The sequence below is a fragment of the Peromyscus leucopus genome, chromosome 12 (genome assembly GCF_004664715.2).
Source record: "Peromyscus leucopus breed LL Stock chromosome 12, UCI_PerLeu_2.1, whole genome shotgun sequence".
Classification (NCBI taxonomy): Eukaryota; Metazoa; Chordata; class Mammalia; order Rodentia; family Cricetidae; genus Peromyscus; species Peromyscus leucopus.
The window spans coordinates 66,940,795-66,963,719 of NC_051073.1; the positions used below are offsets into that span (position 1 = coordinate 66,940,795).

General features: G+C 47.6%; 1 protein-coding gene across 1 annotated transcript in view; it reads left to right on the plus strand.

The window, feature by feature from the left end:
• Window positions 1-6,474: 6,474 nt before the first annotated feature.
• The window catches only part of Mb21d2 (Mab-21 domain containing 2), a 112,048-nt gene continuing 95,597 nt past the window's right edge, over window positions 6,475-22,925 (plus strand). Inside the window, exon 1 of the mRNA XM_028890078.2 lies at window positions 6,475-6,737. Within this exon, the coding sequence (XP_028745911.1) occupies window positions 6,527-6,737 (211 nt within the window). The 5' untranslated portion in view covers window positions 6,475-6,526. The remainder of the gene's footprint in view (window positions 6,738-22,925) is intronic.

The window sequence follows — 22,925 nt, forward strand, 5'->3', positions numbered from 1 at the left end:
CCGGAGTGACCTGCTTTCCCGGGAGGTGAAGAGAAACTGAGTGAGTTTCCTCAGCAGCGTTGCGTGGAACTGTGATGCCCTCCACCGGGTAAGGAATGCTAACCAATGTTATCTGGTTTTGTCATACCCATTTCTCGTTTTTGTTTCTTTTCCCACAGTTCCAGCTTCACCCTTTCCTTCCTCCAACCACAGTACAGCAGGAAGAGAGACCGAAGCGACTGGGGTGAGAGTCCTCACACTTGTAGTTTTTTCCATGGCTAAACTCTCTGGGCCCAGAGGGTGGTTTTGGCAGAGAACTGGAAGAGATTGGGCAAGGTCCTCAGAATCATCGGAACAAGAGCATATCCAAGAGGGTGGGGCTCGCTGAGCGCCCCTTTGACACAATCGAGCATTAGGGAAGATCTATAGCTGTATTCTTGGTGGGTAGGGATTTCGATGACATTGCAACCGCCTGTTTTCACAGGGACAAGACTACCCAGTTTGTCCCAAACAGAGACCTGAGTGTTTTGAGGAAGGTTCTTTTGTTTTTGTTTTAACTGAGATCACTGTGTAGCCGGTTCCCTTATGACATGCTCATACATATTTAGTTTGGGTTGACCTTCCTCTCTCCCTCAGCTCACTCTTTCTTCTTGTCCCTGTCCCCCCTTAAGCACTTCTGCCCTCAGACTCCCCCCCTTTCACTTTCAAAACACATGTTATTTCATCCCCTCTCTGCCCTCCTCCCCCACAGCCTCTTTTTCCTCCTCTCATGGGCTCCTTTCTAGTTTCCAGGCCTCTACACACAATCACCCCTATGTAAACACACATTTAAGCTAGAAACTAGAATCCACGTATGAGAGAGAACATTATCTGAGCCTACATTATCCACTCAATATTCCACTCAGTTCCATTTATTTTTCTGAAAATTTTATTTCAATTTTTCCTTTAAAAAAGGTTTTTTATATTTTTGATTTGTTTTTTAAGAATTTGTGTGTGTGTGTGTGTGTGTGTGTGTGTGTGTGTGTGTGTGTGTATGAGGGCACTGCCCATGGGGGCCAGTAGAGGGCACTGAATAGTTACCAGAGGTTGTGAGTCACCTGATGTGGGTGCTGGAACTATAATCAGGTTCTCTGGAAGAGCAGTATATTTTATATATATTATTTTTTTATTGATTGTATTTTGCCTAAATGTATGACTGTGTGAAGAAGTCAGATTCCTTGGAACTAGAGTTAGACAGTTATGGGTACTGGGAATTGAACTGGGGTCCTCTGGAAAAACTACCAGTGCTCTTAACCACTGAAGCATCTCTCCAGCCCCAAACACAGTATACTCTTAACTTCTGGGCCATTTTACCAGTCCCTTCATTTAAAAAAAAAATTATGGCTGAATATAATTCCATTGTGTGTATATACCACATTTCTATTATCCACTCATTAGGTGATGGACAGACATCTCAGCTGAATCAATTTCCTACCTATTGTGACTAGAGTAGCAATAGACACGGATTTAGTGGTATCTCGGTGTTAACATATAGCATTCTTTGCATTTATATCCAGGAGTGCTTCAGCTGCATCATATGGTAGTTCTATTTTTAGTCTCAAGAAACCTCCACACTGACTTCCATAGTGGCTACGCCAACTTACTTTCTCACCAACAATGAATAAGGACTCCTCTTTCCCCCCATCCCTCACCAGCATTTCCTGTCATTTGTTTTCTTGATGATAGCCATTGAAGGATTCTGTAAATTCAAGAGGCTTCACTATGGCTGGCACAGTCTTGTAATCCCAGCTACTCCGGGGGTTGAGGCAGGAGCATCACAAGCCTGTCTGGCAGAACTCATTGAAACTCTCAGCCTCAAAACAAAGCACACAAATAAGATTGAGAATGTACCTACCTTTGTGTAAGGCACCAAGTTCAATTCACTACCACACATGAGAGAGAGAGAAGGGGAGGAGGGGAATATGTATTAGTTCCCTTTCTGTTGTTGTTACAAAATATACGACCAAGACAATTTAAAGAAGAAAGATTTCACTTATGGTTCCAGAGGGTTAAAGCCCATAATGGCAGAGACAGAACGGTAGCGGCCAACGGGCACAGTCCAAGTGCAGGAAGCTGAGAGCTTCCTCCCGTGATTGAAAACATGAAGCAGAGGGGGTAAACTGGAAGTAGGGCAAGGCTATATACTCTCAAAGCAGGTCCCTAGTGATGCATTTCTTCCAGCAAGGCTGTGCCACCTCAGCCTTCCCAAATAGTGCCATCACTGGGGAGCCCAGTGTTCAAACACCCGAGTCTACGGGGGACGTGTCTCACGCAAACCACCACAGGTTGATTTGGCTCTAGTCCTAGTTACGCATCTATGATATGAAAACATAGACAGATGATTCCAAATGTCAGTAATTCCTGGTTTATTAATATTTAAGTCTCAAGGGAAATATGTGCGTTTTGCCCAAGGGCTATTTGTTCTTTCTTTCTTCTCTCTCTCTCTCTCTCTTTCTCTCCCACTGTCCCTTCCTTTCTTCTTTCCTCCTATCCTTTCTTCCTTCCTTCCTTCCTTCCTTCCTTCCTTCCTTCCTTCCTTCCTCCTATCCTTTCTTTCTTCCTTATGCCCCTTAATCATGATTATGTAATTTTATGGGGACATCATGCCCTCTGGCAATATGAAAATGCAATAATTATTTACTAAATTTGGGTTTAGTATGGAAAATAGGAACAGTGCTGTTTCTACTCATCATGCGAGGCTCCTTTCCTTTTCCATGTCCTGATTTTCCTATCCGCGTTCTGAAGATGGTAGATGGGCTTTATCCTCCAAGTCCCTTCACCATCAACAGGCCTGTGATGTTTGCTTTTGGTTTTTCTGTACATATTTGGAAATCATAAGAAACCTGGGTCATTTCCATTTGGTAGACTTTTATTGAACATCCGCCTGGCCAAGAAGGCCACACCTTGTAGCCCAGGCAGCTTTAAATCCCCGTCAGGCCAAACTTTGGCTAAAATTATATTCTGCTCCTTCATCATGTGGAGGTGGAGCTTGCTATTTTTAATACATACTCTGCACAGTCTAGCTATTCATGGCTGAGGGTTTGCCATGAATCTTCAGAGTTGTGTTTAAAAACAAACAGCAATAGAGAGGCAAACACATAGATCTCTTTCACGATGACATTAGGAAGAAGGACAAGGTCCCTTCCCCAGTGGGAAACATGGAGATCTCCTGGTTGCTTTGCTGCTAGAGGCACAAGTGAAGAAATCCTGAGTGTTTACTTAGATGATAGAGTCTTCAGTCATTTCTTCATACTTATTACCAGGCTTAAATAGTAATGACTGATAGAAACTGTTCTTCTCTTTACCTTCTTCAGCCCTGTTTCTTCTCTGACGTCCTATTGCATGCATAAGAGGTGAAAAGGCAATAAAAAGCAATGTTTAATTGGACTCAAAGAGCAGTTTTTCATTATAGTAATTTTTTTTTTTTTTTTTTTGGTGTTTTGAGTCAGGGTTTTTCTGTGACAGTCCTGGCTGTCCTAGAACTTGCTTTGCAAACCAGACTGGCCTCGAACTTACAGAGATCCTCTGCCCCCGGAGTGCTGGGATTAACGGCCTGCACCATCACCGCCCAGCACATTTATAATAACTCTTAAGGGATGGTGCAAAGCCGCAGCTGACATTGCCCCTCTGTGGTTGCTCTCACCTGAACAGTGGCCTCTGGGACTTGGAGGGATGGTGTCTGTTCATTCACATACATACACTGAAACCACAACATGGTTAGGTGTGGTGGTACATGCCTGTAATCTCAGCATTCAGGAAGCTGAGGCAGGAGGGTTCTGAGTTCCAGGCTAGCTTAGCCTACACAGGGAGTTCTATGTCAACCTCACTAGATAGTGAGTTCAAGGGTGGCTAGAGCAGCACAGAGAGACTCTGTCTAAAAAAAAAAAAAAAAAAAAAGGACCTATGGGTCAGGAACTATCAAATACAGTTGTCTGCAAAAATGATGGAGATCTGCAGTCTACCGGGTACTGAGGAAAAAACATCTTCCAAGAGCCCGTTGAGGAAATGTTTCTTATTCTCTTTCTCTCTCAATTCAGAGAGATAGATGTACCATCTTATCACAGGTCTGTAAGATATTTACCATTCAGTAACATTATCAATATAAATAGGCTCATTGAAGGTCAAGATTCCTAGAATTCTGATCTGGCTGACAAGAAAGAAGTGTAGACCATGAAGATCTTATTCACTGACCCTGTCATTCAAAACCACCAAGCCCAGAGCTAACGCACAATCAGAGTGATTCTGCTAGAAACCTGATGTCTCTCTAGGATGCAAATATCACAAGAAAAGGCAGAAACAAGGGAGGAGCAATGACTCATCCCTGGTTTTGTAAATTAAGAGAGAAAAAAAATGCTCTGACTATTTTATATGAACTCTGCTTCTGGATTCTGATTTTCTATGTGTGTGGTGCTGGGGGTCAAGCATACACTATGGTGCATGCCAGGAAACCCACAATGTGAGGCTTGCATTAACAATGATAAAGCAAGCCTATTCACTGATGTCCCCAGCAAGGGTCTATATGGGCGCAACAGAGTTTCAAGGAAGGAGAAGTTGCTTGCTACCCAGTTGGAGAGGGCAAAGGGCGGGTCCAGCCTGGAGAAGCTGTCAGAACAAGGAAGGATTGGATTGGCTTTGGTTTAGTGTACAGTTGAGAATAAAAAGTAGGAGTGAAATTCCAGATCTGTCAGTGGCCAGATCTATGTTTCATAAAAAAGTCCAGTGGGAGGGGCTGGAGAGATGGCTCATCAATTAAGAGCACTTGCTCTTGTAGAGGGCCAGGTTTCAGTTCCCAGCATTCATGTTGGCAGCTCACATCCATCTGGAACTCCAGTTCCAGGGAATCTGATGCCCTCTCGTGACCTCTATAGGCACCAGGCAAGAATGCAGTGCCCATGTATGCAGCAAAACATTCAACACACACACACACACACACACACACACACTCACTCAAAAGTTTCTAGGAACAGCAGAAGCTGATGCAGCTAATTGCTACTGAACATGTCATTCCTTATACTAAGTCCTGGTCAGCCAGTATTATCTCTGTAATTCTTAAAGCAGCCTATGACGATGTAATTATTATTATCCTATTTCACATGGGAAAGTACGGCAGAGCCTGGACCTCCTTCCAGGTTCTTACAAGATAATGGAGTTTTCAGCAATGAGAACTCAGGTAGGAAAATGAGAAGGACCTGACGGATCACAGGGCCGGAATGGACACAAGAGGGACAGTTCACCTTTGTTTCTAGGAGTCAGCAGGCCTCCTTAGCGTGTGAATCACATAAACACGAAAACCACATCTGCCATCCTGTCTAGAGGACTACGACTGGACTGCACCGGCCTTGTGACAGCCCTAAGTTCCAGTAGGGGGTGGGGTGGGGGCGCAAGTCCTCCGGCTGATCCCTGTCCACCCACATCCTGTCATTCCGGTCTGGCTAACATAGAGTGCTCAAATTCTATTAGCCGAATGGGAGAGTTTCTCCTTTTCCAATCTTCATTGTACCCTGGGGCAATTCATTGTTTTCCCTCCCCCACACCCGCATTTGGATCCCTATCTATATACTAGAGCAGGTTGGCTCTCATTAAGGCACTGTATATTAAGTTGAATGAGTTGTTATCCAGGAAAACTAATTACCTAGGGCAAAGGTAAAGATACTTGAATGGTTCATTGGAAGTGTCTATCCGCGGCGGGATGGGCCCCCCTTTTTGATTTGTTAATTTTATCATTCTTGGCGATTTAAGGCGAAAAAGGACAGAAGATACATTTCATTATTTCTCCACCATCTAAAGGTATTAAAGTTCGTGGGATGGAGACTAGAAACGCGCCCACAGAGACGTTCTCGCCCGGGACACCGCCCTAAGATCAGAGTAGGAAGACTCCTTTCTCCTTGGATGAGCTGGGCAAGCCCTGCCCCTAAAGGGGGTGGTGGTGGTGGTGGTGGTGGCGGAGGTGGAGAGAGAAAGCGTCCACACTACGCGCGTCAGCCGGGAGTCCAGACTGCTAAGTGATCCGGGGCGCGCGAACCTCGGCCATTTGTTTATTTATTTATTTTCCGCTCCCCACCGGGTGCGCTGTCCCTTTAAGTGGGAATGCTGGTGCTGGCTCCGTAACACCGGAGCCGGCAGCTTGTTGATTTCGGGCGCTGGTGAATTTCACATTGTTTCCACTTCACTTTCCTTGCCCCGGGGGAGGCTCGGCTCGGCTCTCCGGACGCCGCTGCCGCGCCGCGCGCCGTTACCAAGCACGGCTCGGGGAGGGTAGGGGCCCGCAGCGGTGCAGCGGGCGGGGACCGGAGGACCGGCTGCCGGGGCCCCACGCGCACCTCGCCGCAGTCGGGCTCCTCCCGCGAAGGAGCGCGGCCGCCCGGAGCGCAGCGCGGGCGCGGGGGCCCGCCCAGAAGCTAGCCCGCCCACGGGCCGGGCTGCCCAGCCGCGCCGGGAGGGCCGGGGCGGGGTGGGGGGCGGGGTGGGTGCCGCGGCTGCCGCGGAGCCGCCGCTCGGCGCGTTTTGCATGAAGATGGCGGCTCCCACCGCCAGCAAGGCAGCCTCCCTGGGCTGCAACAACAAGCCTGCCTTCCCGGAGCTGGATTTCAGGTCGGGAGCTCGGGTGGAGGAACTGAACAAACTCATCCAGGAATTCACCAGGCACGACCAGCGGGAATACGACGACCAGAGAGCGCTGGAGATCCACACCGCCAAGGATTTCATCTTTTCCATGCTGGGTAAGGAGAGGGAGGGAGGGGGGGGGAGGGAGGGATGTGTGACTGTGCGTGTGTGCGCGCCGGTGTGATGGAGCGGGTGAAGAGCCCTGGTCCCCGCCCCGGCGCTTGCCCCGGGGTGTCACCCCTTGGCTCCGCGAGGTTCCTTTTCCTTTCCACCGCCAGCCCCGCCGCCCCCTCCGCTCCTGCCTGCGCTCGGCGCGGGGTGCCCCTCTCCTTCCCGATCGCCGCTCTTTTGTTGGTTCCTCGACCGCGGGGCCGGCGGGCAGGTGAGGCGGCGGCGGGAGACACCTCCTGGCTGGAGGAGCCCCCGAATCGGCGCGGGCCAGGTGACACCGGGTGCCTTGTAAGCCCGGGCGGCCCTAGCAGCGTGCGGAGGCCGACCCGCGCCGGAGCGACAAGTTGCTTCTGTCGTGGTTGCGGCGCGGCGCTATCATGCCGAGCCCCGGGTGGCCAAACTTGTTGGGTGTTGCAGAGTAACCCGCGGAAGTAGTCCGGGCGCCCGGAGTTGCCGCAACTTTGATTTGCAAATCGACTTCCCTTTGAAGGGGTCGGAAGCATTTCCGGTGCTTCTCCGGGTTGTTGCTGAGCTCGGAATTCCTAATTCCTTGCTCGAAAATGACCAGGCTGAGAACTCAGGCCGCGGAGGAGCGCTGTCCCCATGGTCTTTGTGTATTGTCCTAGTGCTGGCCAGGGGGTGCACAGAGTTTCCCACTTCGAGCAGCCCAGCGTTAGAACATGTACCCCCACAGTATCCCGCAGTTCCCACACCTACCGGCCCTGAAAGGTAAAGAAAATTAATGGATTCCGGGGCTCCAACCCGATCCCTGGCGTCCTGCGGTGAGATTATTGCTTCTGAGTTGTAGAATGAGCATCCGCTGCTGGGAGCCTAGAGTGTAGCGCTGTCATGCAGCAGTGGTGGCCCCGTGGTTTACATTCAGCAGGACTGGACTGGAGGAGCCGTGCTCTACGAACGTTTCCACAGTCAGTTTTCCAGATAGTGGTACATGGGATTGGTAAAGGCCTTTTGGCCCAAGTCTTTGCATTCTCTTGGGATCTAATGAGACTGCAGCCGGTCCGCTGTCGCTTGTTCTCCCCCGAGGTACCTTATTGCCTTCAGATTTTCTTCCTCTTAGCCCAAGTCCAAGAGATACAGAGTGAATGTGATCCACCGGTACTATGAAGAATTAGGCAAGTTGGATGGGCCAAATGTTAAACACGGGACTATGTTTTCCCTTTGCTGCGTACCCCACAAGTGTATTCTAGGTATTTTAGGTGGTGAGTGGGGTTGAAAAGATCTTTATTGTGATGTTGACAGTTCAACTATTTAAGTGAATTATTATTTCAGTTAACAGTGTGGTGGGAGTCAGCTTTCAGAAAGGAGGTTAAAGCCTTTACAAAGCCCCACTGGCATCTCAAAACCAAACCAGTGATTGACAAGGAGACCGGAGGTGGGGGTGGGGTGGGGGAGGTGGGATGCACAGAAAGCTCAGGGCATCTACTTAAGTTGCTTAGCCATGGCCTTTGTCTTTGGCATAACTAACCACCACCTGTCATTACAGCACCCCCCCGCCCCCTTTCTCTAGGATCTTCACTATAAAGAGGTGGTGAGGATAGTCCTGGATCGGGAAGAGGGAGGTGATGGGGAGGGTAAGTTTAAATGCCTGGCTCAGTTGGAAAGCCTGCGTGTTCCTTCACCTGACATAGTGAATTAGTCAAGTCTGAAGCCTCCTACAAAGGGTAAACTATTCCAGGGTGCATGATTTATGCACGTGCTTGATGTCACCGGTGGCATCGTGCTGACAGGTAAACAGGACTGGCTTCTCTTCCTTTTCAGTCTGTTGACCTTGGAAGGGATGCTTTCTCCCCTCTGGGACTCTGGCATTTCCACCTGCAGGAGAGAGAATTCAGGAGTGCCATTTAAGCCCTTTGCCCCTCTGGATACTACCGGGCAGATGGCGACATGAGCCTGCCTGTGTGTGGTGCTGCATTCATTTTCCAGTCCCTCGGTTCCCTTTAATGAGGAGCTGGCTGTTGGAGACCAGCAAGGGTCCCCGTGCGGATTTACTTTTTCTGAAGCACGTTTTTCACTTGGCCTTAAGAAACGAAGTCTCTTTCTGTACACTTTATTTCACTCGCTATGTCCTAGAGATGCGGATGAGGTGTCTGAATGACCCCCAGCTTGTTAAGGTGTCCCTTGGGTGGCCACAGGCCTTCATTTCAGGGAGTTGTTGGGGGTTCAGTTCTCTTCGCTCTGATTTTCCTCTGTCTGAGCTGCACCCGAGGATTGTCAGCAGCTTAAAAAAAAAATGTGATCCTCTCACTCAGGATGAAATGGGAAAAGCATGTGTCCAAACCTCTTTAGCAGAAATATGGGTAATGTTTCCTCTGTAGCAGGTAGTTGGGGGCCCTGGGTGATGGCCAGGCAAGCCCCTATCTGTTACAAGGTTGTTACTTTGGACTGAGGTCCCAGGAGCTTCCATCTTTGCGTTTTACCTAGTTTGGAGGGAATTTTCTGCAGATGAGTGAAGGACATAGCTGTAATCAGTGACTGATTCTTCAGCACCCGGACATCCCCTGTCCTGTCAAAGCAGGGATTACACAGGCTCCATCACCCACTGGGGGGCTATGGGAGACTCTGAGATCTGTCCTTTGTGCAGACATTCTAGTTCCTTAGGAGGCAGGTGTTAACGAGAATCATCAAGAATGACTTCTATTTCTCTACACCTTGTTCTTTTCGGAGAGTGATTGCTGTTATCTAGTTAATATTTGAAGGCCCAGACAGTGGGAGAGGGTTGGCAGTGCATAATAAACACCATTTATCAAAATTCAGAGAAATTGCCAGAGTTCATTAATGTTTTAATAATATTTGGTATTTGCATACATACTATCTCTGCTGAGTCTTTTGTTACCTTCATCCCCCAGTGAGGTTGGATGGAGACCGGTGGTGTCTCTGTGGAAACTATGTGCAAGGGAGGTCGTGCCGGAGATGGAGAAGGGAGCAGAACACGTGTAGTCACCAGTGGACAAGGGTTTGGTGTCATGGCCTGGTCAGGAGAGTAGCTCTCATTGGCCGACCAAACCTCAGGGCAGGAGCTCCTCCTCAGGGCTTTTTGAGCAGGGGCCTTGTTCCCATTTCACAGGGGAAGATGCTAACCATTAGTGGGATAAAGAAACAAAGATGAGTGGCTGGGAAACTATAGTGACTAAAGACTCGTTCCTCTCCTCTTGAGTCCATTAAAGATAGAAGCGCGAGATTGAGGGAGGAGGGAGGGCCTGCTTTTTGAGGCATCACCTGGTTCAGGATTCTGCTTCTGTGTCGAGCTGAGAGTCTTCACGTCACACAAAGCAGCCTCTGCAAGTGATTGGCGAAGCACTCCCGAGTTCAAGTGTTTTATTCCGTGACAAGATCACCTATTTGAATGCTTGATTGGGACAATCGCAGAGAAACTGTCATCAGATCTGTAGTCCCAGCCCCACTCTGTCGTTTGCTGACTGTGCGTGGTCTTCGTTTTTTTATAATCTATTGTACATGGGTTGCACTGGTGCATCTTTTCAGTGTGATATCTGCAGGTAAAATTACTTCACAACTGGAAAAGAAGCAGGCATGATTTGATTATTTAATTGAAGAATAAATAATATTATTAGGAAGCACAGTGAACTTCGGCTGGGATGACTCCCACAGCTTCGCTTCAGGAAGAACTACGGAGAACAGTTTGCACAAGCCCCAAGGATACAGGCTGCGGCCGAAGGGAGCGTGGTTAATCCCAGCGTTCACTTATATTTGTTAAGCATGTCGTGGGGGCCTGCTATGAAGTTAGTTCCTCTGCCTAGATCTGTGAGCTCCTGTAATCCGACAACCTTAAGGACGTGTCCCCTCCCTCTGTTGGGAAGATGAAGCAGATGCCCTCTTAAAGATGGAGCCCAGAGGTACAAAGAGGTCAAGTTCTTATACCAGGATCACATAGAGCTTGAGTTCAAAGCGGCTGCGGTTTGCTGATCTGTTAGACCGTGGTGTCCCCCGATGCAGAAACTTCCAACACTTTTCACCATTTTGCTCAGACAACTGGAGGCCCTGCATCACCCTGGGGAATGTTCCACTTTTCAGCCTACTCTGCCTGTAAGAGCAGGGGTGATTCTCTTTCCTCATTGGTTGCTATCTGGTTTTTTTTTCCTGCACCTTAAAAAAACAAACAAACAAACAAACAAAAACAAACAATTACTGTTTGTTTGCCTTAGCAGGAATCTGAGATTAAAATAGGGAGCAAAAACTTGGAGAAATTCACATGGGTCTGTTTTGACCCCACGCCCTCCCCCACCCCCGTACGTTGCCCTTCCTTGTACACTCACTCCAAGAATAGGTTGCTGGTGGTCCCCAACCAGCCCAATAAACACCATGTGGCCCCTTCAAAGTACTTCTGAGTGAGTGCTCCTGGACCTCCCGTATTTCTAGCCCATCTTTATACCTCCTGAGTAGGTCATTTGGAAGCGTGACTTTCTGATATATGAATGCCAATGTACCTGCCACATTTATTGCAAATAATGTCGCCTCGTCGTCGTCGTCGTCCGTCCCCCAGTGCTTGGTAGCATCCTTAGAGTTGCCCTCACTAGTGTTCTTAGAAATTCTAGGATGATTTCTAGTTTGTGCCATCTCTGACCATGTTAGACATTTAGGGCAGTAGGGTCCCTCTAACACATTTGTTTTTGTGCCAATCTCAGTTGGTTCTCAGCTGTTGTGCCCTTCATCCTCTCTACGGAAGAGTGTTGGAGCTGCGGTGAGTCCTGGGTCTGGTGGCGCTAATGCCGTCATTGGACACTGCTTAGGCTGAGCCTCTTCTGTATGCTCACAGCCTGTTAGAGTCTCTCTTGTCAAACTGAGATCTTGCCATTGAATGTTAAGCCCTTTCAATTCCCCCGGGGAGCGTTAGGAAAATCCAGACTTTCTGGTCCCATTTCAGAGCTATTGATTCAGAGTCCCCAGAGATCTCCAATCTGGACATCCAGCACTTCTGTCTGTCTGACTTAAAGCCTGAGGCTGTGCATTCTCTGTCTGCTAGAGCCGGTCCCAAGCACGGTGTCATCTGGCTGTCTTTGGAGACTAGATCCATATGCTGAGTCCAGTGAGTGGAAAACCTCAGAAAATTTGCCCAAGTTTACTACCAGCAGGTAGACGATATGGCTGAAGTCTAACCAAGGTCAGGCCAGCGCAGAGCCTTTGATGTCAGAAAGAACCGTATTCTCTACTTACCTGGGCTAGGAGACCCAGATTCTACCTCAAGACTTGTAAATTCTTGCTATGTGGTTTTTGGCAAGTCATTGTAGAAACTGAGCCTCAGTTTCTGACTGTGTAAGAACAAGAGCAGTGGGGGTTGATCATTGTACCGACTTCCTGTGTTTGATTGCATCCGGTTCTGAACCCGAACTCCTTTGTGCAACACCAAAGAAGGGCATTGTGGAGTTGTGTTTTGTAGGCTGTGGTGTCTGTGTGACCCTGTGTCTCCTAGCCCCTGTTGGGCGTCTTTTCTGCCCATTTCCCATGACTGGAAACACAACGCAGTCAACCCATTCTGCATGCCAATCACTAATATTTCCCTGCACATTTTACTAGACATCTGTGTTTATATTTATACCACGCTTACACCTGTAGGTACTTACATGCATATGGTTTTGTATAACGGAGATCTGAATGGGATTTATGCTGTTTTATTTTTTTCCAGGTTCTCCAAATGGGGTCATCTACTGTACCTTGATAGAGGGGCTCTGCTGAGAAGCCTGTGGGGTGATGGTCTCATCCCTTCTTTCACTCACTCTTTTTTGGCTCTACGAGAAGATGCCATTCTTCAACTTTGAGCTCATTCTGTGGTTTTACTAATTGAGAGTGACAGACCCCTGGCATGCGTGACTTTGGTGCATCTCCTGTCCCATTGTGCATGCTCTATGCAGAAGACTCGTGTTTCTTACTTTCTTCTTTTCCTTGGGTTGCCCTCTTTATTGGCTTCTTAACCTGGCTCCATGAAAACAATTAATGGGGAGTCTGAACTTGAATGAGAAGAAAGGCTGTCTTTATTTTTATTAACCTCTAACTGAGACAAAGCATTTCCTCCCACTATAAATATAGGCAAGGAACTATAGTAGTATTAGTAAGTAGTACCTAGGTTTTTGTTGCTGATAGAAGTCACAGGCGTTTTCTTTTGCTTGCTTGCTTTTTTCTTACATTTATTTTTTATGTGCATTGGTATTTTGCCTGCATGTATGTGTATGTGTGAGAGTACCAGATGCCTGAGAACTGGAGTTACAGACAGTTGTTATCGGCCTTGTGGGTGCTGGGAATTGAACCCAGGTCTTTTGGAAGAACAGCCAATGCTTAGCCAGTGAGCCATCTTTCCAACCCTGGCATTTTATTTCATAATACAATGTCGCATATATTGCAAAAGAAATTGGGCCAGTGAGATGACCAGCTCTCCAGAGTTGTCCTCTGACCCCACACAGATGCTGAGTACATGCATGTGCTCACAAACACAAAACAAATGCTTGCAATACAAATGAAAAAGACACCGCTGTTGTTTTACAGTGAAGGCAGACAGCAGAATTGCTAGCTCCTATCTCTTGGGTTAACAAAGAATCGTATATGATCTGGCTCAAGTTTACTAACAAAACGTGTATTTTAATGCTGACTTCCTTTGAAAAAATCGGTGTAACATTGTTCTCTTAATTTAAATACCCTGTCCTTGCCAGGCATGAAGGGGTACACCCAGCGACCCCAGAACTTGGGAATTGGGAGAATCTTGAGTTTGAGGCCAGCCTGAGTCATATTCCAGTGAGTTCAAGCTAGCCTGGCCTACAAGTAAGACCCTGTCTCAAAACCCCACTAAACAAACAATTCTGTTTCTAGCAGGAGTTCATAGAGTAGACTGGGCTGTAAGGAGGATAGATGCCACAGAAATAGTTAAGGGTCCTAATTGGACATATTGTCTGCGCTTCGTTTTCTCCTCCCTGCTCAAAGGCCACTTTACCCGTGTGACTTTCCTGTTTCTCTGAGGAGAAAGAATGTTGCCCTTCCCTTGTGTTTTTTGAGTACCTCACCGCCCTTAGTACATTCTTCTATGTTTATATTTCTAGCACTGAGTAAAAATGTGTACACAGTAGGCAGTCACTAAATGTAAGATGACTTGAGTTAACTCTTTATTATTTTAAGCTTTGTTGTTGTTGTTGTTGTTTTGCAAGACAGGGTTTCTCTGTGTAGTCCTGGCTGTCCTGAAACTCACTCTGTAAACCAGGCTGGCCTCGAATTCAGAGACCCTCCTGCCTCTGCCTCTCGAGGCATACCTTTCATTTTAAACTCTTTTTTTTTTTTGGTTTTCCGAGACAAGGTTTCTCTTGTGTAGCTTTGCACCTTTCCTGGAACTCACTTGGTAGCCCCAGGCTGGCCTCGAACTCACAGAGATCCGCCTGCCTCTGCCTCCCGAGTGCTGGGATTAAAGTCGTGCACCACCACCGCCTGGCTCATTTTAAACTCTTTTTATGAACTCTTTAGACAGAGCAGGTGGTTCAGTGGTTTAAGAGCTGCTGGTGAAAAAGACCTGGGTTTGATTTCCAGCACCCACATGGCCGCCCACAACTGCCTGTAATTGTAGTTCCAGGAATCTAGTGCCCTCTTCTGGCCTCCTCAGGTTCCAGACATGCTTCCAACAGATGTGTATGTGTGTAGGCAAAATACTCGTATATATAAAAAGATAAAATCTTCGAAAAAGGAATTGAACTCTTCTGAAATTGTCTCATGATTTTCTCATCTGTTAAACCACACTTGATCATCTTTTTCTGGAGCTGTGGAGTCTTGGTCTTACTTTCTTTTGTGGCAGAGGAATGTAAGTGGCATTTTCTACTTAAGACATTCCTGCCTTCCTTAAGACATACCCAAAGGCAGTGTAAGAAATGCCCAGTGTGACTGCTTGCCAAGAGCAGAGCAGCAAACATGTAACTTGTAAACCTGTGGGCATGGGTCCTTTGTTGTGGCCCTGGGATTTTGTGCTCTGGGCATCTCCTGGACCATCCCCTGTCCATGCTGGGGCTTGGCACGAATCATCATTCCCCCAATAAGGTGTTGAGCAAGTTTATCATTCATTCTCCAAATGATTAGATGCTTCCTCTGGGACTCCAATTACAGCCATTCTTTGTTATAAATGGAGTATTTACAGTCAGTAATAATTTATCTTTGCACAGTAAACAACTGCAGTCCACATCCTTGTATTGTATAACAGGGTTGGGCTAGGCTTTTCTGAGAGATTATATAAGGCAGCCTTAACCCCCATTTATGCTTGGGGTCACCGAGACCAGGGGGACGTAGCACTTTATTCAAGGTTGCAGATTTAGTGGTGGAGCAAGACTCAACCCAGGTACAAGTGTCTCCTATTGCAAGATACTGCAAAGAACTTACAGCGCTTTTTGCCCTCAACTGCCTTCCACAGGTTTCCTGGGACAAATATGTGTTCTCAGACAAGGCCAGGGCCGCAGGTGTCATTCACCTGAGGGTTTTTTGTTTCTCCCCTGAGCTGAGGCTATGTTGTAGACAGTTTAGCAGAGTGATGTGTCTGTTTTTAACCCCGTGGCCATATATTTTCCTGGTTGCTGACCCCACCCAGCTTCTTCTGTAGGTCTCTGGCATTGCTTGCAATGAGCTCGGGGCTAAGTCCTTGTCAGCTGAGTGATTACTTAAGGACAGTTCATAATGATGCCATTCCATGAGGCCGTGTCTCCAGGGAAGAACTCTTTGTCATACTCTCCAGTGCATTTTTGTGAATTCCCTCTGCACAAGACAGAGAACTAGTGATAGAACCTGCTGTAAGTAAACCAGTGGAGGAACTGGTATTCAATTTTTTTTTTTTTTTTTTTTTTTTTTTTTGAGACAGGGTTTCACTGTGTAGCCTTGGCTGTCCTGGAATTTGCTTTATAGACCAGGCTGGCCTCGAACTCAAAGAGATCCGCTTGCCTCTGTCTCCCAATACTGGGAATTAAAGGCGTGCGCCGCCGCCACCGCCACCTGGCAACATGTTCATTTTTTAAAATGTATTTTCCTCAGTACAGAAGACTTGATTACTGTTTGTGAGTTAAACGAAGCCCAGAGTGGGAGTTGGTCTAGATTATATTTACGTTTTTGTTTCTTCTAACTAGGGTTTGAATGGCTGCCATGTACACATAGTGAATGGTGTGAGAGGCATTCATTCATTCATTCATTCATCCATGGTTGGTGTGCCAGCCCTGTGTTAGCATAGCTACTATCATGCAATTACTGTGTAAGAACATGGAGCAGTGAATACGTACAGCAAGGCTACCTCCAAGCGAGGCTTCTGTTCTCTAGAGGATGGATACTGTGATTAAACTTGCAAATGAATAGAGATGTGTGCATAAGGAAAACAAGTAGCCTGGACCATCACCACGAGGGGTAACTGGTTGGCTGCCGAGCAAGCAATAGAGAAGGCTTCCTTGGAAGCCCAGGAATGAGCCAGCTGCTGGAAGCCTGGGTGGCGGCGCACTCAGGTAGACAAAACAGCAAGTGTAAGGGGGTACAGTTGCAAGCATCTTTCAGGGCTACTTAAGTGACAGTCGTCCTACCTCTGGGGAAGAATGGTTTTGTGTTTAGTTTGATCCAGGCTGAGGAATGTAGTGAGTTTCCTGTGGATGGAGGCTTTGCAGGTAGGACCCCTGGGCAATGCTCTTCTCCTGTTCTGGGTGTTTAGAGACAGGGATGGAGATGAGGGGAACCTAAAAAATTAGATTATAAAACATTAATGATTGCTTATTCTTATTATTTTGGAGATAGAAGCTTGCTGTGTAGCTAGTCTAGGTGAGACTTGAACTCCCTGTATAGCTCAGCCTGCCTGTGAACCTGTGGCATCAGAATCCCCAGTGGTGAGCCTCCGGGATTACAGGCTTGTGCCATCATGCCCAGCGGGATCACAGATGGCAGAGAGGCCCCTTGTAGCCCTGCTGTTCTCTGATTTCACCTCTGATAACCCTAGGGCTAGAAAAAAAAAATAAATCCTGGGTTGATTTGTGAACGCTGCAGTGTTCCGGGGATGACAATAATAAGCCTTTTGTTTTCGTCTGGTCCTCCCTAGTTTACAGAATACCGTCATAGGCAGTTTGTCCTCCAGACTTAGCCTAACCGCGTGAAGCAGTGATTGTACCTGGTACACCTTCAGAAGACAGGATGGCCAAGAGAGAAGGCTGGCACCTGGCTGAAGGCCAACCGGACAGTGGCTGAGGGCTGGGGGTGGAGTGAGGGTATCAGACTCCAGCCCTTTGAAGGCATATAACACGGGACAACTCTGTGGCTTCCTTGAAGCCTAGCCTGCCTTGGAGAGTAGAGAGGGAAGCAGGCTTCAGGGTCCCGATGAGGTGCAGAGATCCAAGGCAGCAGGAAGCCTGTGCATCTCCACTTGCCCGTGCCTGGATCCCCATTCAGCTTGTAAGCACTTCTCTCGGCTGCTTCGAGAACACCCTTCTAGCAGCTGCAGCTGTTTCTAATAGCAGCTGCGTGTGCGGCTTGTGTTGTGATTAATAAAGGCAACTCAACAGTTTGCTCTCGCAACTGTGCCCTTGGTGTGTGCACAGCCGGCTTTCAGGCAGGCTGTTTCTGATTTGGAGCAACACAGTCCTCCTGGCATATGGATACGGTTCTCATGTTGTGGTGACCCCCTTCCCCCCCTCCCCCCAAACCATAAAATTATTTCGTTGCTACTTCATAACTGTGATTTTGCTACTGTTATGAATCATAATGTGAAATATCTGATATGCGGACCCCCCCCAAGGGGTTGTGACCCACAGGTTGAGAACCTCTGATTTAGAGCAGAGCTGGTGGCCTGAAGGCCCTGGATGGATTGGATGATGAGGGAGCGATGCATGGGTTGGCTCACTAATGGTGGTGAGCCTTCATTGTCAGGGAGAGTGTGTGTGTGTGTGTGTGTGTGTGTGTGTGTGTGTGTGTGTGTTGTGGGGGCGGCCAGCAGTGAAGCAGGCCCACCATTTTCCAGTGTTTGGCTGCTGGGTAGTTTTAGAGCTTGAGTGTGTTGTGTATTCAGCTCCTGTTTTTAGCAGGGGTCCCCAGCTTTGATCCCAAGTATCTGACATCGTAGGCCTGGGATGGAGTCTTGAACTTGCAGTTCTAATACATCTGTTTTAGGTAGCTGCTGTTTTGGTGACCACACTTCCAAAGCCACTGCTCCAAGACCCAGGGTTGACAGCTTTGTGATGTTTGGAGTTTTTCATGAGAAATAGACAATATTTTAAATATTAAGAACAAAGTAAAAAAACTTAAAAAAAAAACACAGTGGGGTTTGAAACTGTAGGGGTCAGATAGGGGTCAGTGGGGTCAGATAACACTGGATCTTTTGGTTGATTTCCTCTGATCTGAGTGCATTAGAGAGCCCTTGGGGCCGAGTGATGGGGTCATAGTTCATTCGAGAGCATCCACTTATATGGGTTGGGGGCGGGGCGGGATAATCACGACCTCATGTTTCCTCTGTGTGTGTGTGTGTGTGTGTGTGTATGTATATGTGTGTGTGTGTGTGTGTATATGTGTATGTGTGTGTGTATATGTGTGTGTGTGTGTGTGTGTGTGTGTGTGTGTGTGTCTGTGGTGTGTTCATCTGCCCTAGCTTGCATCCTACTTTTATTTTTAAGTTGAAAATCTAGCTATGTCCCATTGGAAATAATGATAATTGCACGAAATAATGTTTACTGTGTCCCAGGCACAATTCTTTTTTTTTTTTTTTCCGAGACAGGGTTTCTCTGTGTAGCTTTGCGCCTTTCCTGGGACTCACTTGGTAGTCCAGGCTGGCCTCGAACTCACAGAGATCCACCTGGCTCTGCCTCCCGAGTGCTGGGATTAAAGGCGTGCGCCACCACCGCCCGGCTCCAGGCACAATTCTTAAGTATTTTATACTTGGCCTGTATTAACTACATTAGTATTAACTGTGCTGTGAGGAAGGTAATTGTAGCCCTTATTTTACCGGTGAGAACTCAGAAGCAAAGATCAGTAATGCCAGACATCGGGCGCTACTTGGTGGAGTGGGGATTTGAACCCAAGAAGTCTAAGTCCAGGCAGAAAACAAGTAAGTTGTGCTTGTTAGTTGTTGATTTTGTGTGTTTGTGTGTGTGTTTGTGTGTGTTTGTGTGTGTCTGTGTGTGTCAACTCAAGCCAGGGTTATTTGGGAAGAAGGAACCTCGATTGAGCAAACATCTCCATCAGATTGATCTGTAGACTTACAAATCTGTGAGACTTACTGATGTGGGAGGGCCCAGCCCACTGTCGGTCCCCCACCCCCACCCCTGCATGTTGTTGTGGGCTGTGTGAAGAGGCCTTAGAGTGAGGCCTGAGGAGCAGCATTCCTCCGTGGTCTTTGCCTCAGCTCCTCCCTCAAGCCTTAGCTTTCCTCAGTGAGGTACTGTAGTAAACTTGTAAGCTGAAATGAATCCCTTCCTCCCCAAGATGCTTTGGGTCATGGTATTTATCATAGTGCCAGCCAGCCAGCTAGGACCTAAGTTTATACCTTCTTCTTTTTATTCATTTATTTTTCTTTGTGTGTGTGGGTGTTTTGTATGCACGTATGTCTGTGTAGCATGCCTTATGCCTGGTGCACCAGATCCCCTGGGACTGGAGCTACAGACAGTGGTGAGCTGCCATGTGGGTGCTGGGAATTGACTCCAGAAGAGGAGTCATCTCTTCAGCCCCAATAGACTTTTTTTTTTTTTATTTATTAAAAAAAAAAAACCTTTTTACAAAAACACAATGAAAGAAACCTTTCTCATGCAAAGTGGAAGCCATTGAAAGAATCATACTATTTACTCTTCCAAAGACACTTGAGAATTAGGTGGCTGGATTTTCTCCCTCCTCCATTTTACAGTCATGGAAACTGAGGGCCATCTTGAACCCCAGCTTCACTTTTGGGTAGAGTAGAGATTAGCAAAGTGTCGGGCCATAGATGATACCGAACAAGGTGTTTGCACACAAGTCAGTCGGCCCGCTCTGTGTTTGCCCCCCAGGGAAGACTGCCTGGCTTTGAAGTCATTTCAGGAGGGTCTGCTTCAAGGTAGGGGACGTTTCTCTGCTACAAAGCCTCCCTGTAGTTTGAAGTTCTCTTAATTGCCTTTAGAGGCAGGATGCTCAAAAGAAAACCTCCTGGGCTGAGTGTATTTGGGTCCGTCATGTTTGCTTTGGTCTTTGTGATTGTTGCCTGTCCCTTCCTCCCTGGTTCCTTCCCTCTGAAGTTGTGCCCTTTTCCACCTGAGCTGGTTTCGTAACTCAGATTGTTATTTTGATCTCCGAACAACCCAGTCTGGGGTAAGGAAGGCTGGCTGGTCCTCCCTGTGGGGGTTGGAAGAGTGGGAGCCCCGTAGGCTGGTCTACATCTCAGGGAGGAGAGCTGGCTTTGCCCTCTCTTTGGGTTGGTGGTCTGGGAGCTCGGAGTGCCGAGGACTTGGCACTCTTAACAGGATGAAAAGAATTAGGAAGCAGTACAGCAGTGCTGTGGCTCCGGTCCTGAGCTCAGCTCACCCCCCACATCACTGTATAGATGGGGGTGCTGAACTCCCCTAGTAGACAGTGACTTCTTCAAGGCCAGGCGGCAGTGATGATGAAGATGAAATCAGGGGACACTGTCCCCATTGCCTCAGGTGCTGGAGAATCCGCGATCCCTTTGATCCTCGCTCTTGGCCACCCCTGCCTGGCAGCTAAGGGGATTAGTATTTTGTCACTTGTTCAGGCCAGCACCAGAGGCCACTCAACCAGGCAGCATGAACTTCTCCGTCTCTTCTCTGCATCATCATCAGGAAGTTGACTAGCCCAGGCTCTGTGTGGCCGATGGTGGACAACCTGGGCTAGTGACGAACGTCGGGGGGGGGGGGGGATTGGAAGCGGGGGAATGGTAGGCAGGGGACAGAGCGGATTGGCTGTTCCCGAAGCCGGGGCTGGCACGGTCCTATGACTGGATGTTTCTTGGCAGTCCTCAGGACCAGTATTCTTTTGATGCCGGGGTTTTGTGTATTGAATTAGTCTTTTGTAGGAGACGGCATCCTGTCCCCAGCTTCCCTCTTTTTGAAAATTAAGAAGGTGGGCCCCAGCTAATTGATTGATTTAAGCCCCTGCAGAAGTCAACGGGGCCCCTGGCGCTGAGTAAATTAGGGCAGTTTTGTGAAGATCCTTTCCCCACCCCAGTGGGTTTCACTCCAGATTTAGATCATTTAATGAGGGCGTAGTTAATGTAGTCTGTCCTGGGGTGATGGGGAACAGATGATTTTTCCCAGTGAAAGGCTGATGGCAGTGTACTTTTTAAAAGTTTATTTTGCAATCAAAATTTATTAGCTGAATTGGGTTTTATGCAAATGAAGGACTCTGCTGCCTCCTTACTGTTTGTGAGTGCTTTGTTAAAAGCACATAGCCTACCCTGTTTCTCTGTGTTGTGTGGGCCTGTGTTTGTATTTGGATTTGTTGTAAAGCACCGAACATATTGGTGTATGCCACCATGGCTGGTGTTGACTGGCAGCTTGACAGAATCTGGGATCACATGAGAGATGGGCCTCCCTGGGCATGACTGTGCCAGATTATCTCAATTACGTTCACTGAGGTGGGAAAACCCATCCACCATGGGTGGTACCTTTTCCTGGTCCAGTGCTGGGCCGTGTCAAGCATGGAAAGAGAGCTGAGTAGCAGCATGCATTTGTTGCCCTGCTTCTTGACCGAGGATGCAGGGTGACCCCAAGCTCCTACTTCTGTGACTTCTAGGCCATGATGGCTAACCTGGACTGTCAGCTGGACAAGCTCTTTGTCTCGTAGGTTGATGAAGAATATTTTACCACAGGAAAAGAGACCAAGGCACAGTCCTTGGGATGAGGTTGGTTTTTGAGGTCTTGGTATGGACGATGTCAGAATCTGCAGGGAAACCTCATTCTTTCCTGGCTCCCTACCTCCCGCCCAAGTAAAAATCACAACAAAAATGTAAGTGGCCTTGAACAACTCAAAGGTGACCCTTCATGTATATATACTTTTGTTTCTCCTTTATATGTCTGGAACACAGTTCAGTGAAGATTTGAGAGGGCCTCAACACATCTTGCTAGTGTTACTGGTGATTTTGTTTTTGTTCTTGAACTTGGGCAGCTGGAAGGTCGTCACTGGTGACCATCTGTGGCCCTATGTATTCTTACGGTGGCTCAGGATACCCTAATGTAAGAGAAATTTCTCTAAATAGCAAATAATTGCGCTTAGATTTTGTTTTTTAAAGATTTATTTATTTATTATGTATACAGAGGAGGGCGCCAGATCTCATTACAGATGGTTGTGAGCCACCATGTGGTTGCTGGGAATTGAACTCAGGACCTCTGGAAGAGCAGTTGGTGCTCTTAACCTTTGAGCCGTCTCTCCAGCCTGCGCTTAGATTATTGCCTGTTGAGATATTTGGTAACTAAGAATCGTGGTGTTGATAATGAAGCTGACTTGGACAATTTGGTTTCTAGCTGTGGTTTAGGCAAAATTTTTTTAGTTCCCATGTTAAGTTTTGTTGTCTGAGGTGAACAGAGCTGTTCTATCCATCCCTCTGTGTCTGGAAAGGAAGGATAGAGTCGTCATGGAAGAGGAACAGTATGGAGGCCCACAAAGGTTTCCTATTGAGATCTGAGCTTGCTTTACCCAGCAGAGCTGCATTAGAGGATTGCTTGACCACGTGCGTAGTTGCCAGGGGTTTGGAAGGTTCTACATTTTGATGTGCGGTGTGGTTTGATTTAGCAAGGGAAAGACTTTTACCCTGCCTCTTGGCATTCCTTTAAAAAGCCCTTTAGAAGAGTCAGAAGGGGCGGTGGATAAGGATACAAGCCCTCCCAAGGCTATCCTGTCTCTCTATCTGTTTCTCTCTTCTCTATCCTTCTATCTAAATCTCTTATCCCTTACTCAAGAGTACCCTGGGGAAAAAGGTGGGAGTGGGTCCCCCACAGAACCACAGGAAAGGTCCACAGTGGTGCAGTGAGAAGGGAGAGTGTGGGCCTGGGGCCAGGCAGACTGGAGCCCCAAGTGACACTGGGCAAGCTGTCCTGAGTGTTCGAGTCTTCCTGAGTACAACAGGAGCAAGAGAACGTGGCTCACCTTCATTGTGTAGCCTGTGGTAGATCCTAAAGAATTTGAAGGGAAAAGCCCACTTCATAGGC